The sequence below is a fragment of the Tachyglossus aculeatus genome, chromosome 27, assembly GCF_015852505.1.
Source record: "Tachyglossus aculeatus isolate mTacAcu1 chromosome 27, mTacAcu1.pri, whole genome shotgun sequence".
Classification (NCBI taxonomy): Eukaryota; Metazoa; Chordata; class Mammalia; order Monotremata; family Tachyglossidae; genus Tachyglossus; species Tachyglossus aculeatus.
The window spans coordinates 5,530,218-5,548,107 of NC_052092.1; the positions used below are offsets into that span (position 1 = coordinate 5,530,218).

General features: G+C 54.5%; 1 protein-coding gene across 1 annotated transcript in view; it reads left to right on the forward strand.

The window, feature by feature from the left end:
• Positions 1-17,890, forward strand: part of ANO2 (anoctamin 2) — a 67,140-nt gene that overhangs the window by 16,134 nt on the left and 33,116 nt on the right. The window contains exons 9-13 of the mRNA XM_038767878.1: positions 5,018-5,082; positions 10,861-10,995; positions 11,817-11,977; positions 12,784-12,866; positions 14,375-14,485. Of these exons, the coding sequence (XP_038623806.1) occupies positions 5,018-5,082; positions 10,861-10,995; positions 11,817-11,977; positions 12,784-12,866; positions 14,375-14,485 (555 nt within the window). The remainder of the gene's footprint in view (positions 1-5,017; positions 5,083-10,860; positions 10,996-11,816; positions 11,978-12,783; positions 12,867-14,374; positions 14,486-17,890) is intronic.

Consider the following 17,890-nt stretch of genomic DNA (forward strand, 5'->3'; position numbering starts at 1 on the left):
TGGGGATCATGTTCTGCACACAGTAAATATTTAGTAAATCCTCTGCTGTTGTTTAAATCAGTCATACTTATTGAGTGCTTACTGTGTGCAGTGCACAGTACTAAGCACTGCAGTATAACAGAGTTAGTAGTCACTTTGCCCACAGTGAGCTTACAGTTTAGAGGGGAATACAGACATTAATATAAATATTTCCAGATTATAATGATATGTATCTATGGAATTTATTGAGCACCTACTGAATGCAGAGCATTGTACCAAGTGTTTGGGAGAGTACAAACTGCAGAGTCGGTAGACGTGATCTGAAGTTCAAGCCACAGCACTTTCTCTCCCCTTTATCTCGCCGACATTCTCCAGGTTTAGTATTTCCTGAAGGTTTCCCTCAGGGACAGGTAAATTGTGCAATTCTGTAACACTGAGCCCATTGTAATTTTGGCAGGATGAAAACTTAATATGCTTGAATAATGATAATTATGGTGCTCTGTGCTGCTTGTGTGCATGCACTGTGCTAAGCGTTGGGGTAGATACCATCTCTGTCTCTCCTGGGGCTCATAGTTTGAGGGTAGACAGGAAGGGATCTGACCCCATTTTACAGTTGAGAAATCAGAGGTTCTGAGATCGTCTATGAGCACACAGAAAGCGAGAGGCAGAGCCAACTTTCTAAAGGGCTTAGGAGCTTAGTGAGAAGCTACATGGCCTAGTGGAAAGAGCACGGCCCTGGGAGTCAGAAGACTTGGTTTCTAATCTCGGCTCCTCCAATTACTTGCTGAGTGACCTGAGGCAAGTCACTTAATTGTACCTCAGTTCTTCTGTTCTCCCTCTTATTTAGACTGTGAGCCCCATGTGAAACAGGGGCTGTGTCCAACCTAATTAGCAGCAGCGTGGCTCAGTGGAAAGAGCACGGGCTTTGGAGTCAGAGTTCATGAGTCCAAATTCCAGCTAGGCCAATTGTCATCGTTGTGACTTTGGACAAGTCACTTAACTTCTCTGTACCTCAGTTACCTCATCTGTAAAATGGGGATTAAAACTGTGAGCCCCCCGTGGGACAACCTGATCACCTTGTAACCTCCCCATCACTTAGAACAGTGCTTTGCACATAGTAAGCGCTTAATAAATGCCATTATTATTATTATTATATTTACCCCAGGATTTAGAGCATCATCATCATCATCATCAATCGTATTTATTGAGCGCTTACTGTGTGCAGAGCACTGTACTAAGCGCTTGGGAAGTACAAATTGGCAACATATAGAGACAGTCCCTACCCAACAGTGGGCTCACAGTCTAAAAGGGGGAGACAGAGAACAAAACCAAACATACTAACAAAATAAAATAAATAGAATAGATATGTACAAGTAAAATAAATAAATAAATAGAGTAATAAATATGTACAAACATATATACATATATACAGGTGCTGAGGGTAAAGGAGGGAGGTAAGATGGGGGGATGGAGAGGGGGACGAGGGGGAGAGGAAGTAAGGGGCTCAATCTGGGAAGGCCTCCTGGAGGAGGTGAGCTCTCAGTAGGGCCTTGAAGGGAGGAAGAGAGCTAGCTTGGCGGATGGGCAGAGGGAGGGCATTCCAGGCCCGGGGGATGACGTGGGCCGGGGGGTCGATGGCGGAACAGGCGAGAACGAGGTACGGTGAGGAGATTAGCGGCGGAGGAGCGGAGGGTGCGGGCTGGGTTGTAGAAGGAGAGAAGGGAGGTGAGATAGGAGGGGGCGAGGTGATGGACAGCCTTGAAGCCCAGGGTGAATAGAGGCCAGGCTGCTGGTAGGGCCAGCTCCAGAGGATGGTTCCTTTGTCTAGCCTGAGACTGATCGATTATTGATTGGGTGCTGGGAGAGGAGTCAGGAGAAGGGGGATTGTGGCACCCAGAGGGCTCACAGTGGCATCCACTTAAATGAGATTTGGGGGTGTGCCTGTCTTTCTGGACTCAAAATTGGTGGGGGCTGCCTCCGCCTCCACCCCCACCAGGAAGAAGGGGCCACATTGGGGGCGTGGCTGAGCTGGTGGTGGGGCAGGGGGAGAAGGGGCCTCGGGCCACTGCAGTGTCCACCTCCTATCCTTCAGTGGGGGAGGGGTAGGAGAGAGAGAGAGAGAGAGAAAGAATCCTGTCTCCCCAATAGAGTGACTGCTGCTCAAGGGCAGGGACCGTGTTCCCTCTTTCCCTCCCTCACTGTTCAGCAGAGTGTTTATGTGTGCCTGTATGTATGAGTGTGTATGTGTTGGGGTGTGTGGGCGTAGCCTCTAACACCCACCCCTTCCCAGTTTCCCCGCCATCTGGAAAACTCTTCATCTCCCTAGCTGCTGCCGTTTCATCCTGCCCATTAGGGCCCCTTATGAAGTGTTAAATGCTCAGACTAGAGTGATCTTTCCCAGAATCCCGGGCACCACTCGGGCAGAGTTGGCTCTCACCCTGGGCCCCCCTCCGTTCCCACCGTCGCCAACCCGGGGGTCTCCATCCGAGTTGTGGTGGTGGGGGGAGGGGGGGGGGCTGTACCTCATCTGTTTTCTATCCCACGCCAGTGGTCTCGGGCTTTAATTTCCTGAGCTGTCCCTTCCCATTTAAAGAGGAAGAGGGAGTCCTTCCCCTACACCCCTTTAACTGTGTTGTTTCATCTCTTAGTTGGGATCCCCAGCACTGGACTCAGTGGGCAGGGGTGAGGAGGTCGGGGGGGGGGGTGTCACGGGGAGAAAACCTGGGGGCTGAGTCTTCCTGCTTATCAGGCAGAGTCTGTTCCCAGCCCCTCCTTTGGGGCTTAGTGTCCCCTCCAGCCCCACCCATTTCTCAGACAAACTGAGGCCTAGAGAGGGGAAGACACTTGTTCCAGGTCATCCAGGACCACAGGAGGAGAACCCACGGGTCCTGGCCCCAGTCGGTGCACCTTTTAGGGTTGTTCAGCATCTCGAAGAAGTGGTGGGAGTGTTTCATCCTCCCCTGGGTGTTCACTGTGTGCAGGGCACTGTGTTGGATGTCTGCTGAGGGCAGAGCTCTGTGCTGGATGCCTGCTAGTTACAGGGTGTATGCTGGGCGCCTGCTGAGGGCAGAGCACTGGACTTGTCACTAGCTGTGGGCAGAATGCTGGGCTGGATGCTCACTTTGGGTAGAGCACTGGGCTGGACGCCCACTGTGGTAGAATGCTGGGCTGGACGCCCGCTGTGGGTAGAATGCTGGGCTGGACGCCCGCTGTGGGTAGAACATTGGGATGGGTGCCTGCTATGTTCAGACAGCTGGACTGGGTGCTGGGGTTTACCAAAGAAATAAAAATCTGTTCCCTGCCCTCACAGAGTCAGTATGAAGGGGGAGAAAGGCCAACAAAGATGGGCAGATCGACAGGAGCAAATGAGAAAAACACAAGTAAACAAGAAAAAGCCATGACACCTGAGGGCTGAAAAGTGGCGGACCCCAATCACAGACGGCCTTCTGGAGGAGGCTTTTTAGCAGGCTTTGCCGGAGGGGGCTTGGAATGAGTGAGGGTTCCAGGCAGGGAAAGGGGGTGAGCTAGGGGCCCCAGGTTGGAGAGTTGTGAGTCGGAGTCTTGTTGATCCAGCTTCTATTCTTCCCCAACTCTTCTCCCAGATCCAGGCCCATCGGGCAACAGCGTTCAGGGAGAGGTCTGCCCTCCCCTGCTGCCCCCCAAACTGATCTTTCTGTCTTGCCCAACCAATACTACCCCCATCACCATTTATTCTACTTGTACATATTTACTATTCTATTTATTTTGTCAATGATGTGCATCTAGCTTTACTTCTATTTATTCTGATGACTTGACATCTGACCACATGTTTTGTTTTGTGGTCTGTCTCCCCCTTCTAGACTGTGAGCCCGTTGTTGGGTAGGGACCGTCTCTATATGTTGCCCACTTGTACTTCCCAAGTGCTTAGTACAGTGCTCTGCACACAGTAAGCACTCAATAAATATGATTGAATGAATGAATGACTCCCTCTCCCCGAGACTGGCCAGCACCAATGCTCCCTTGAACCACCCTCGAGAGTTGGGGGGCAGAGATGTTTAGCAACCTTCCCCAAGATGTACAGCAGACCTGACAAGCTCCTGACTGAGAGTTGCCTCTTGGGCCACACTGCCTTCACCTCTGACCTGACCCCTGTGGGCTGATTCTGGGGACATTGAGAAGCCCCTGGCCAGTGTCACCTGGGGTCCCTCAAAGAGGCAGTGACACAGACAGCCCCTCCCCCCTCCAGCTGAGCTCGCCTTGACCACCCCCTGGGAGAGGAAAGAACCCAGATGCTGGGGAGTCTGGGGCAGCCAAAGTCTCTACAGTATTTATTCTAGTGCTGTGTGACCTTGGGAAGCCCAAATCACCTCTCTGAGCCTCATTCCCCCCTCAGCCCAGCAGAAGGGAGATCAAGTATTGAATCCCCATGTTGCAGTTGAGGAAACTGAGGCTCAGTGAAGTGACTTTCTCTAGGTCACAGAGCAGGTAAGTGACAGGGTCGGGATCAGAACCCAGGTCCCCTGATCCCCAGACCTGGATTCTTTCCACTGGGAATGCTGCTTCTACACTCTGGATGCTGAAGAACCAGCAAAGAAGGGGTCTCCCCAAATGACCCCTTCCATTGTCCGATGTTTTCACTCCCCTGCACCCTTTCAGCCTCGCTGAGAGGCTGGGATCATCCTCCTCATTCTATAGAGGAGAAACCGAGGCCCAGAGAAGTTCGGTGACCCCACAAAGCTTCCCAGCGAGCCCAGGCAGAACTGAAGCCAGAACCACAGGCCTCCGTCACCCCATGTTCTTTCCAGTATCTCCCTGCCTCCCACAGAGCCATGTGGCTTTCTAGAGAGATTAAAAAACTGAGAGGGACAGGCCAAACTAGAATCACCCTGGCTACCCGGGAAGCAGCTCAGCTCAGCTCCTTATCACCTCTCTCCCTCATGTCCCGGGTTGCCGGGGCCGCTCCACCGAGGCTCTGGGGGAAATGGTAATTGGGGTCTGGGAAAGGTGACCCTCGTCCACCCCTCTCTCCAAGCCCCCCTAACACTTGTTTCATCCGCAGCTGCTGCACCGAGAATGGGCCCAGTATGCGGCATTCTACAAGTACCAGCCCATCGACCTTATCCGGTAAGATCTCCGGGCATGCTGTGCCCCCTCCCCACCGCCTCCCTTCTCCCAGCAGGGAGTTGGGGATGAGCCTGGCGGGTCATCCAGGGTCACTGTTCCCTAGAAGTCCCCCACCACCATCTTCGGCCCTTGTCGGAGTTACTTGGAGTTACTTACTTAGAGAAGCAGCGTGGCTCAGTGGAAAGAGCCCGGGCTTTGGAGTCAGAGGTCATGGGTTCAAATCCTGGCTCTGCCACCTACCAGCTGGGTGACTTTGGGCAAGTCACTTAACTTCTCTGGGCCTCTGTAAAATGGGGATTAAGACCGTGAGCCCCCCGTGGGACAACCTGATCACCTTGTATCCTCCCCAGCGCTTAGAACAGTGCTTTGCACATAGTAAGCGCTTAACAAATGCTATTATTATTATTATTATTATTATTATTATTATTATTATTATTACTTGGCAAGGCCACGAGTTCCAGGTCAGGCCCCGGGGGGTGGAAAGGGACAAGGGGAGGGGTACGGAGCCCGCAGAGGGCTTGGACTCTAATGAAGACCCAGCTCAGCCCGCCTGGTTGGTTGGTGGGTGGGTGGGGATTCGGGACCCGGGGAGGGGGAAGTGGGAGTCTGAGCTTGGAAGCGCAGAGCAATCGGGAATACGGGGAGCGCGCGGCCTACACTCCCGCAGTCGCCCAACAGGCGGTGCTGTTACACAGCAATTCCGCCCGCCGCCGCCGGTCTCTCCCGCCGCCGCCGGGGGTCTTCATCCTGGGCCCTCTGCACATGATGGACATCATTCATTCATTCAGTCGTATTTATTGAGCGCTTAGTCGTATTTATTGAGCGCTTACTGTGTGCAGAGCACTGTACTAAGCGCTTGGGAAGCACAAGTTGGCAACATAAAGAGACGGTCCCTACCCAACAGTGGGCCCACAGTCTAGAAGGGGGAGACAGTATGTCGGGATGGGAGTGGAGAATTCCTAGGTAGGAAGTGAACCCCTACCTAGGTGGTCTGGGCTCAGTTTGGGCTGGAAATGATAAGGAAAGAGCAGTCTGGTTCGTGGCTCAGAGAGCAGTTGGGTGCTGAGGGAGGGGTCCCCCTGTTATTTACCCCCCCCGCCCTGCCCTCGATGGATGGCTATCTGGGGGGCCGTCCAATAGCCCCCTAGGTTTCTGCGTCTGGGCGACCCGGGACTGGGGTATCGCTGGTCACAGATACGGCACTTTGGGCAAGTCACTTCACTTCTCGGGGCCTCATCTGTAAAATGAGCATTGAGACTGAGCTCCATGTGGGACAGGGACTGTGTCCAACCCGATTTGTTTGTATCCAGCCCAGAGCTTAGTACAACGCCTGCCACATAGTAAACACTTAACATATACCATTATTAATACTATTATTTCACTCTCTGCCTCCACAGGGGAGCAGAGTCAGAGTGATGGGGTCAGTATCTGGCGTCACCAGGCAGTGATGAGCTGTGCTGGTTTCCTGCTTTGGGCAGAGCACTGTATTGGGCGTCTGGGCATCTACCATGTGCAGAGCACTGTACTGGGCACCCACTGTGTTCAAAGGGTTGTACTGGGAGTCGGTCATGTTCAGAGCATTTTAATAAGGCTTCATGATCAGAAGCTGCAGAGGAGAGCTGGCAGAAACGTTCCTGAAATTCCCAGGGCCGGGAACCTTGGACAAATTCCCTGGCCGGGAGTCCGGACCTCTGGGTTTGCTGTGTGACCTTGGGCAATCCTCAACCCTTCTCTGGGCTTCCGTCCAGGGTGAAACCCCCTGGCCTCGCTCCGGGCTGGCCGGGCTTTCCAGGAAGGAGAGCCCAGTGTCCTTTGGAGCTGGGCGGTGCCCCTCCCTCGGAGGCAGCGCCGGGAATCCAGGAAGCCTCCCCCCCCCCCCGCACCCCCTTCCTAGTATGCCGGCCGCGCCCTCTCCACGTGAGTCCTCGGGGGATCCCTGACACGTGCGGCCCCGCCCCCCGTGGGCTCCCCCTGCTAAGTGTAGCCGGGAGGGGTTACACCCCGTCACTGTGTGCAAAGATGCCCGCCCTGCCTGCTCTCCTCACTTCCCATCTCCACCGAGAGAAACTGGAGGCTAAAGGGGATGGGGCTGCGGGGAGAGCCTGAGAAACGACGTCATGGAGTACCCAGCAGTGGTCAATGCAACCTGAGCTCAGAGAGGGTGCTTGGCTGAGGTCACACAGCACGTTGCCGGTGGAGGGCAGAGCCACCAGAGGAGCTGGGGTGGAGGGCCCTAGGGCTGGGGTTGTTCGCTTGGGAGAAGGGGGGGGGGTTTCCTCCCATCCATCCGTCCCCTCCCCCAACACCTGTCTGTCCATCCATCCGTCTGTCCATCTTTCCATTTACCCGTGGTATTTTCTTAACCTCTACTCCGTGCAGAACACTACTGAGCGTTTTGGCGAGAACAGTAGAAGTAGTAATAATAATAATGGCATTTATTAAGAGCTTACTGTGTGCAAAGCACTGTTCTAAGCGCTGGGGAGGTTACAAGGTGATCAGGTTGTCCCCCGGGGGGCTCACAGTCTTCATCCCCATTTTACAGATGAGGGAACTGAGGCCCAGTGAAGTGACTTGCCCAAGGTCACACAGCAGACACGTGGCGGAGCCGGGATTTGAATCTGTGACCTCTGACTCCAAAGCCCGGGCTCTTTCCACTGAGCCACGCTGCTTCTCATGCTAGTAGACATGATCCCTGCCCTCATGGTGAGGGGGAGCCAGGCCGACAAGGGTTATTACCCTTAGAGGGAGAGGGAGGGAGAGCAAGGCCAGGAATGGCACTGGGGTGTCAGCAGGAGTAGCCGAATGAGTAAGTTAGCCGAAGATGGAGGTGGCATGTTCCTTGCTGCCTGGTACCAGGGCATGAGCTGAGAGTCACTTCCTGGACGGGGTGGGGTTTCGGGATGACTTTGAAGTGGGGAGAGCAGTGGTCTGGCCGCCTTGGGGTGGGTGGTACTGAGTTCCAGACTGGAGGACCTGCCTGAGGGAGGGGGGGTTGGAGGTGGGAGACTCTATTTCTCTTCATCTCTGTCTCTCTCCAACTCTCTTTTGTTGCCTCTTTATGCCTCTCTCTGCCCCTCTCCATCTCTTTCTGTCTCTATCTTATCTGACTTTCCCCATCTCTCTGTCTTTCCCAGCACCTCAGTCTCTCCCCATACCTCTGCCTCTCTCCAGCTCCATTTTTATCCATCTCTTTCTGTTTCTGTCTCTCAATTTTATATCTCCCTCTTCCTCCCTCCGTCTCTGTCTCTACCTTTCTCCATCCTTCTCTGTCTCTCCAATTTTCTATTTCTCTCTGCCTCCCTCCATCTCTCTCTGTCTCTTTATCTCTCTCCCCATCTCTTTGTCTCTCCATCTCTCTGCCTCGCTTAATATCTCTCTGCCTCTGTCTCTCTCCACCTCTCTTTCTCTCCATCTATCTCTCTCTGCCTCTCTCTATCTCTTCCCCTCTCTCCCCATACCTCTGTCTCTCTCCATCTCTCTGCTTCCCTCCATCTCTTTCTGTCTCCCTCGTCTCCCCCTCTCCCCTCCCCCTCCTCCGGTCTGTTTTGCCTTCTCCTTCGTGGCTTTGATTCCATCTGGCAGGTCTTGAAGACTCCACAGTGAGGCAGGGTTTTCCTGTGGGGGCACACATGGGGAGTGTAATTAGGGGCTCGGAAGGAGTTGTGGATGCTGGAGAAGTCTGCGTGGTATTTTGGGGGGTGGGGGCTGGCCTGGGGGCATGAATGGCAGCTGCAATGCAGGTGCCCTGGCCTGGAAACTCAGCTGGCCCAGGAACTCAGCTGGCACAGGGTCACAGCTGGCACATGGTCACAGGCGTTTCAGTTCCTGGGTGCTTGCCATATGCAGGGCACTGTAGTGGGTGTCAGCTGTGTGCAGTGCACTGTACTGAGTATCTTCTGGGTGCAGGGTGCTATCCTGGGCTCTGGGTATGTGCATAGTGTTGTTTTTGGTGCCAGCTATGAGCAGAGTGCTGTAGTGGGCGCCTGCACTGGACATCGGCTGTGGTCTCACAAGGGAGAAAACGATTGATCCTTCAGTGAGGAAAGAAAGGCTGGAATGATTTCCTATAAAGGTGGGGCTCCAGCATTTAGAACATAGTAAGCGCTTAATAAATACCTTAATTATTATCAAGGAGGGCATCCTGGAGGAAGAAGCTTGTTCTGTTTGGGACAGGGGCTGGGAAACCATGTTTCCACCCCAGAGCTTAGCTTAATAAATGCCATAATCATTACGATGGTGTTTACTCAGTACTTAAGGTTTTAAGATTTATTACAGTCCCTGTCCTACATGGGGCTGGCTCACAGTCTGAGGGAGGGAGAACAAGTATCTTTTCCCCATTTTATGTAGAGGGAAACTGAAGTACAGGAGGAAGGGTGAAGCAGATACAAAGAGTGTAGAAGCAGAGTGCTCCAGGAGAAGCAGTGCAGGACTAAGAAATAGGAGAATCCAGGTTCGAGTCCCAGCTCTTCCCCGGTCCGCTTACTGAACTCAGGCAAGTCACTTCACCTCTCTGAGCCTCAGTTTCCTCGTCTGTGAAATGGGAATGAGATCCCCTACTCTCCCTCCCTCTCAGCCTGCGATGGGCTGAATATCATGTATCCACCCCAGAGGCTAGTAAGTGAGTAATAAATTCCGTAATTATTAAGTGTCGGCAGATAGGAGAGAAGGGTGGGGTGGGGGAGAAAGGCCATTGGAGAAGGATAGTGGGGATGGTCCAGGATGGGTGAGGAGAGCTCCTCTAGGAGCAGACATGGGGGGGAGGGGGTGGCGGGGAGGGGGCAAGGGGTCAGAGCAGGAGATACAGGCGGGGCCGGGGCAGCGATGAGTTGGGAAAGGGGCAGGAGGGCCCCGGGGCCCAAGAGAGATTCTTGCTCGCAGCCGCCATCTGACTCAGAATTTCCTGGGAGGTGCGGACCGGCCAGAGAGGAGCAGGGGAAGGCCTGTTTTCTGCCTGCTTCCGATGCAGGCCGCCTCTCACCTCGGAAGGGGCTTCCACTGTGGAAAACCTGGGCCTAGAGGCCCACTCTGTGGGATTCATGTAGTGCTGGGCCAGCGCTCCCTACCTCCCGTTCCAGTGCTCCTCGCTTCCACGTGTAATGCTCCCTGTCACTCCATGCCAGTGCCCTGCCCCAAACATTATTAAGCTCTCCCAGGACCTGTTTTGTGTAGCATGTCTAGTCAGTCCATCAGTGGGCTTTATTGGGCACCTTCTGTGTATGTAGAGTGCATTACTCGGCACCTACTTTTTGTAGAGTTCTATCCTGGATACCTTCTATGTGCAGAGTGCTGTACTGGATGCCTACTATATGCAGAGCGCTGGCTGGGAACCTTCAATATGCAGAACACTCTACTGGGTGCTTACAATGTACAGAGGGCTGAACTTGGGAGCCTCCTGTGTGAAGAGCATAAGAGGAAGAGAAGGTGGAGTCACTTAACTTCTCCATGCCTCAGTTCCCTCATCTGTTAAATGGGGATTAAGACTGTGAGCCCTATGTGGGTCAGGAACTATGTCCAACCTGATTAACTTGTACTATCCCAGTGTTTAATACAGTGCTTGGCACATAGTGAGCGCTTAACAAATACCATAAAAAAGGAAGGAAGGAAGGGAAAGGAAAGGGAAGGAAGGGAAAGGAAAGGGAAGGAAGGAAGAGAAAGGGAAAGAATGAAGGAAGAGAAAGGAAAGGAAGGGATGAAGGAAGGGAAAAGAAAAGGAAGGAAGTAAAGGAGGTGAGAGCAGCTCCCAGCATGCCTGACTCGCCCTGCCCCCATCTGTCTCAGGAAGTATTTTGGAGAGAAGATCGGCCTGTACTTCGCGTGGCTGGGTTTGTACACTGAGTTCCTCATCCCCTCTTCTGTCATCGGCGTCGTCGTGTTCCTGTACGGCTGCGCCACCCTGGAGGAGGACGTCCCCAGGTCTGCCAGAACCCCCGCCCTTCCCGCCTTCCGCACCTTCCGCCTCACGTTCTTCCCGCCACCGCCCCTCACACCCCTCCGCCCCTCCCACCGCTCCTTTCCAGGGCCGGGCCTGGGGTCGGGGAACAGGTTGATTGCTGGGAGTGGAAAATCCCATCTCCCCCACATGGAAACTGCGGGTCCGGGGCTGCCCGGGTGGGGCCTTCTGTGCTGGTTTACATTAGAGTTGGAATTTGTGCCGGGACTGTCACGTGCTCTCGGCCCAGCCAGAGCCTCCTCTCTCCACCGCGTCTCTCGTGGGGTCTCTGAGCATCTCTGTCTCTAAATCTCTCTCTGTATCTCTCTCCACTCTGTTGCACTGTGGGTCTCTCTTCTTCTCTCTTTTTCTGCCTCTGGTGGGGAGTCAGAAATGGTCCATGCTGGATCATTGGAAGAGTCAGAGACTGAAAGGGGAGAATGAGGGGTGATGGATGGTCTGTGCTGAGTCACTGAGGGAGAGTCAGGGATGGAGAAAGGAGAGTCAAGGGGGTTGAATGGTCCATCCTTAACAATGAGGGGTAAAGGAGGGATACCTGCACACAATTCCTCTAAGTGCCCTGGCCTCCCTGTGGGGGGCAAAGTCTCAGTCTGGTCAGACACCTGCCCGGTGCTGTGTCGGGGGTGGCGGGGGCGGGGGCAGAGCCCAAGGATTCAGGTCAGGGGCCGAAGTATCCGGCTCCAGGTCCTGCGTCCCCTGGCCTCTGGGGGTGTGTCCATCCTGGCTCCCAGAGTCCTTGGGGCGCGGCCCGCCCCGGTCCTGAGCCCCGCTGTGGCCGCTGCAGCCAGGAGCTGTGTGACGAGCGGAGCGGCTTCACCATGTGCCCGCTGTGCGACCAGGCCTGCGACTACTGGAACCTGAGCTCCGCCTGCGGCACTGCCCGAGCCAGCCACCTCTTCGACAACCCCGCCACCGTCGTCTTCTCCATTTTCATGGCTCTGTGGGGTTAGTGCGGTGTGGCCCTGCTGCGGGGGTGGTGTCCTTTCAAGTGGAGGGTGAGAGGTGGGGGGCTGGAGCCATTCCTCCCCCAGTGGTGGAGACCACAGGGAATCCTTTCCCAAAGGAAGCTGTGCAACTGGAAATAGCAGCAGGACCAGAGGGAACTGGACAGATCCAAGGACAAGCACCCATGCTATGTCACTGGGTGACAAGTGACCTGGTTTACCCCTGCCTCACAGCCCACAAGTGACTCAGCACAGACCATCCAACACCCCTGACTGCCCCCTCTCCACCCCTGATCCTCCCCTCTCCATCCCTGATTCTCCCCCAAGTGTCCCTGCATATACCATTCAACACTCCTGACTGTCCCCTCTCCAGCCCTGACTCTCCCCCAGTAACCCAATCTGGACCATCCAACACACCTGACTCCCCCCTCTCCATCCCTGACTCCCTCAGTGATCCAGCATGGACGCTCATTCATGGATCTGTCCAAACTCTGCTACTGGCTCTGATTCCCCTTGAGGAAAATAGGGTTGGGGGAGGTGCCTGGTATATTCCCCTTGGATCCCTGAACCTTTGAAGTATTGCAGTCAGGGGAGACCTGTCTGGAGGCAGGGGGATGGACAAAATGGCCTCATGAGAATTCTCCCTCGCCCAAGGATCCAAAACCAGCCCCATCCACCCCACACACACCACCACTACCACCACCCACCCCCATTACACGGCCACTAGGTTGTTCACACCCATGTCATGGAGAGTCGAGCTGAACTCGTTCTTCTGTGTCTGTCTCTACCCTTGGCTCTGGCCCCAAGCTACCATGTTTTTGGAACACTGGAAGCGCCTGCAGATGAGACTGGGATACTTCTGGGATCTGACTGGCATCGAGGAGGAAGAGGTGAGTTGCAGTTGATCCCTTGGGCAGTGGCAGGTCATGGGGGAGATGTGTGGAGGGCTTACCCCTGAGCTAGGCCTGCAGGGGACAGGTTCGGGAGGACTCACCCCCAGGGTGAGGTCCTGCGGGGAGACGTAAGTCCCACAAACAGACTGGGCATCTCACCTGTGTGGAGTTCTGTGCCAGGCACCTTCTGTGTGCCAAGTGTTGTACTGGGTGCCTACCCTGGGCTGGGCTCTATACTGGGCACTTGGCATATACAACAATAGTAGGACCACCAGACCTAGTGTTCGAGGTGCTTTCAGTCTGATGGGGAGAAAGGATGGGTGGTACCACAGGAGCAGCAGGAGGGAGGTCAGACACAGCTGGTGACCACAACAAGGTGCAGGTGTATGGATGTGGGGGTGATGTCTGGATGGATGGGTTGGATGGATGGATTGGATGGATGGATTGGATGGATGGCTGCATGGCTGGGGGAGCAGCGGCTAGAAGGTGGAGGGATGGGAGAATAGGCTGGGCAGGTGGACAGGGCATCTGGCTAAATACTCCTACTGCTGCCAGAGGTAGGGCAGGGTGGGGTGGGAGGGGGGTCTCCTGGGTTCCAGGCTGCAGTGCTGGGATGGTCAGGGATGGGGAGGGCATGTGGACACCAGGCGGTCCAGATTCAACTGGGCAGTTGGGGAGAAGCTGGGGGTGGGGGATGGGGATTGGGGCGTTCTTGTGCCATGATGGAAATAGCTACAAAGCCCCCCCCTCCCCGACCCTACCTCCCAGCCCCTGGCCCATGTGCTCGACAGGCCCTGCCCACCCGGGCCAGACCAGACCTGGGTTTTTTTGCCGGAAGCCAGCCGGCCTCCAACCCCCGGCCCGGCCCGGCCCCCCGTGACTCAGAGACCCCGCCGTGACGCAGGCCGGCTCTGTGCCTCGTGGCAGCTGGCCCTCAGGAGCTTCCCCAGAACCCCAAGAGGCTGCTTCCAGGGAACCAAGCCTTCACTTGAACCAGTAACCAGACGCTGCGGCTTCCAAATTATTGGCCACAGGGATCCCGTCGCTACTGCTCTCTGCACACAGCAGGCACCCAGTACGGTGCTCTGCACAGGGTGGGTGCCCAATACAGTGTCTGCACACAGCAGGCACCCAGTACGGTGCTCTGCACAGGGTGGGTGCCCAATACAGTGCTGTGCACACAGTAAGCATCCGGCACAGCACTCTACATAGTAGGGGACTGGAATAGCGCTCTGCACTTAATAGGCACCCAGGCTCTGTACACAGTAGGCCCCCAGCACAGTGCTCTGCCCTTAGTAGGTGCCCAGCACAGTGCTCTGCACACAGTAGGCGCCTAACACAGAGCTCTGCACCCAGCAGTGGTCACAATTGTGCGGCAGCTTATCCTGGGTTGAGGATCTGTGTGCCCTGGGTCTAGTCCCTTTCCGCCTCCCGGCCCTCTCTGCTCCCTGCCCGCTCACTCACTAGCTTCCACCCCACCCTCACGCCTTCCCTTCCATCTTCAGGAGCATTCCCGACCAGAATATGAGACCAAGGTGCGGGAGAAGGTGCTGCGGGAACGGGGGGATGCAGGTCTGCAGGACGTGCAGGTCATCACGGTGGACCCCGAAGAGGAGGTAAGGAGGGGAAATTTGTGGGGTAGGGATGTTTACTGGACTAGGGGTGAGCATCTGGGGACCGGACGGAGGAGTACCCCCGGGAAGGACTCGGGGTCTCAGTCTCTTCTCTGGGGCTCATGCTCCTGGCAATCCATAATCAACCAGAAATCAATCAATAATTAATCCAATTTTATAGTAACATCGATTATGGGAAGTCAGGATTGTCTGATGGAGAGAGCCCGGGGCTGAGAGTCAGCTGACCTGGGTTCTAGTCCCATCTCTGCCCCTGGCCCTCTGTGTGACCTCAGGCAAGTCGTTTAACCTCTCTGGGCTTCAGTGTCCTCATCTGTAAAATGGGGTTACAGTTCCTTCTCACCTTCCCACCGAGGCCATGAGCCTCATCTGGGACAGACACTGGGTTCGGTCCTCAGATCCTGTGTCGACCCCAGTGCTGAGCACAGTGCCTGGCTCCGAGTAATTGCTGAATAAACACTGTAATGGTGTACAGGGTTTTGTTCTGCGGTTTCGAGGTCATCTTCAAGTATGTGAAACCTCGATGCTGATGGTAATCCTTCAGTCAGAGGTATTTATTTATTGAATGCTTACTGTTTGCAGAGCGCTACACTAAGCACTTGAGAGAGTACAATACAACAGAGTTGGTAGATGTATTCCCTGCCCACAACAAGCTTACGGTCTAGAGCAGGAGACAGACATTAATACCAATACATAATTAATGATATATAAATGTATAATGATGATGGTGATTCTCCGATCAATGAGGAGGGATGGGGTCAGGAGCAGGGGTAGGGATAGGGTCGAGTGGCTGGGGCAGGAGCCAGCCCTTCCTCTCTGCTGAATCCTGCCTGCCTGTGGACTCAGTGATGAATATTTGATGGAAGACCATGGACCGGGGGCTGTGGGGAGGGCGGAGGAGAAGGTCGGTGTTAATTTACTGGCGCAGCACAGCCCCGGGGCCACCAGTTCAAAAGAAAACTCATCCGAAGTTAAAGCAGTTGAAACGTTTATGACGGATGCCTTCGGGCTGGCCACAAACGAACATATGGAATGAATTATGCATAATTGTTCTGTCTTTGACGAGGTGAATAAAGGACGACAACAACAAGGACGACAAAAACGGGGAGGTTGGGGAGAGGGGAGGGGAAAGAGGGGGCAGGAGGATGGGGGAGAAGAGGGAGGAGGGGAGAGAGAAAAGGGAGAAGGAACAGGGGAGGGGGCCGGGGGGCAGGAGAGGGACAGGAGGTGGGAGGGGGTGGTAGCACAAGATGGGGAAGGGGAGAAGATGGGGACAGGAGGATGGGAGAGGAGGAAGGAGCAGGAGTCAGGGAGATTGGGGGAAACGATGGGAGGGGGAGGAGAAAGGGAGGAAGTTGGGGGAAGGGGAGAATGTTGGAGGAAGAATGGTAGAGAATTTTGGGTTGGGGAGAAGAAGCACGCGTTTGGGTGTGTGTTGGTTGAGGGGGGTAGGTGAGCCTGGGGAATCCATTCTCACAGGGAGCAGTGCAGCCGGAAACATCAGCAGGTCCAGAGGGGTTTGGACAAATCTGTGGAGAAGTATCCATGCTAGCTCACTGTGGGGAGAGTCAGGGATGGAGAGGGGAGAGTCAGGGTTATTGGATGGTCTGATGGAGTGGAAAGAGTCAGGGGTGTTGGTCAGTGCTGGGGCACTGGGGGAGAGTCAGGGGTGGAGAGGGGCGATAGGGGTGTTGGAAGGTATGTGCTGGGTCAATGGGGAAGAGTTAGGGATATTGGATGGTCCATCCATGACCATAAGGGTGGGTGTCTAGGAGGGAGACCAGTACCTGGTTAGAAGCTCTGTGATTTACCTTAAGGCCACACAGCAGATCAGTAGCACAGCTGGGACTTGAACCCAGATCCTTTGGCTCCCCCACCAGTGCATTTTCCCCTAGATTACATTGCCGCCTTTTGGGCCTCAGTCAGTCAATCAGCCAACAGTATTTACTGAGCACCTACTGGATGCTAAGCATTGTACTGAGCGCTTGGGTTGAGAGGAAGGTTACCATAGCAAAAAGCACACATTTCCCATCCTGAGGAGAACTTACGATCTCAAAGGAGGAGACAGGCAAATTATTTACTGTCAGCAGGAGGGAGAACACACATCCAGCAGAAAGCAGCACAATGTGTCAATGGAATAGCTCGGTAATCGACTATGGAAATAAATATTCATGTGGATTTAGGTTCTGAGAATGGAGATAAAATACCAAGTTTGGGGTGTGGAGCTGATGCAATTGAGGGGTTGTGATTTAGCTAGGGGATTCTTTGAACATGGGGACAACTGAAGTCTGGTGAAGCAGTGTGGCTCAGTGGAAAGAGCCCGGTCTTTGGAGTCAGAGGTTAGGGGTTCAAATCCTGGCTCTGCCGCTTGTCAGCTGTGTGACTTTGGGCAAGTCACTTCACTGCTCTGGGCCTCAGTTACCTCATCTGTAAAATGGGGATTAAGACTGTGAGCCCCTGTGGGACAACCTGATCACCTTGTAACCTCCCCAGCACCTAGAACAGTGCTTTGCACATAGTAAGCGCTTAATAAATGCCATTATTATTATTATTATTATTGTTGTGTTGGGGGGGATAGGTTCCATCCTACACCTCTCCCCCACTTCACAAGGAAATTCACCTGAACTTTTCATGATTTCCTCTAAGCATTTTTCCAGCTCCACTGGCTTCCCTACCTCCCAGCTAATGGAGTCAAGATGAACAGGTCTTTGCTTCACTCTTTGGCCTCTTTGTGTCTCCCTCTGTCAGACTGCCACACTGACTCTGTGTCTTCTTCTAACTTATTCTGTGTTTCCCCGTCTGGCTCTCTAACTCTGTCTCCATCTCCCTGTTTGTCTTGCCATTGCTGTCTCTCCATGTCTCCCTCTGACAGTCTGTTCTTCTGTCTCCCTTTTGTCTCTTGGTCTCTGTCTCCCTCCAACTCTGTCTCCTTGTGTCCCGCTTTCTGTTTCTGCCTCTGTATGTCTCTCTTTTTCAGAGGGAGGGGCCCCTTCTCCCAGTGGGTCCCACACCATGACCCCCTCCTCCCGGCCCCTGCCCAACCCCCAGGCTAGGAAGAAAGGGAATGGGGAGGCTGAAGAGGCCTATTCTTCGAGCTCTGATGTCCATCTTGACTCCATTAACGGGGAAGTGGAGGGGGAGCGGGAGGGGAGCCGAGCAGGAGACGCGATGCAACGGTTGGAAAACAGGCCTCGGCTGGAAGGAGGGAAGAAGGGAGGGAGGGTGTGGGGTGCGGCTTCCCCAGGAGAAGAGAAGGCCGAGAGGGCCCGGTCAGAGAGTCAACTCTTCTCCCTCTGCCCGGGGCCCCAGTTGTGGACATGGAGGCAAAGGCATCAGGTCTAACCCAGCAGGGATTCAATCGATCAGTCAACCAATGACATTTATAGAGTA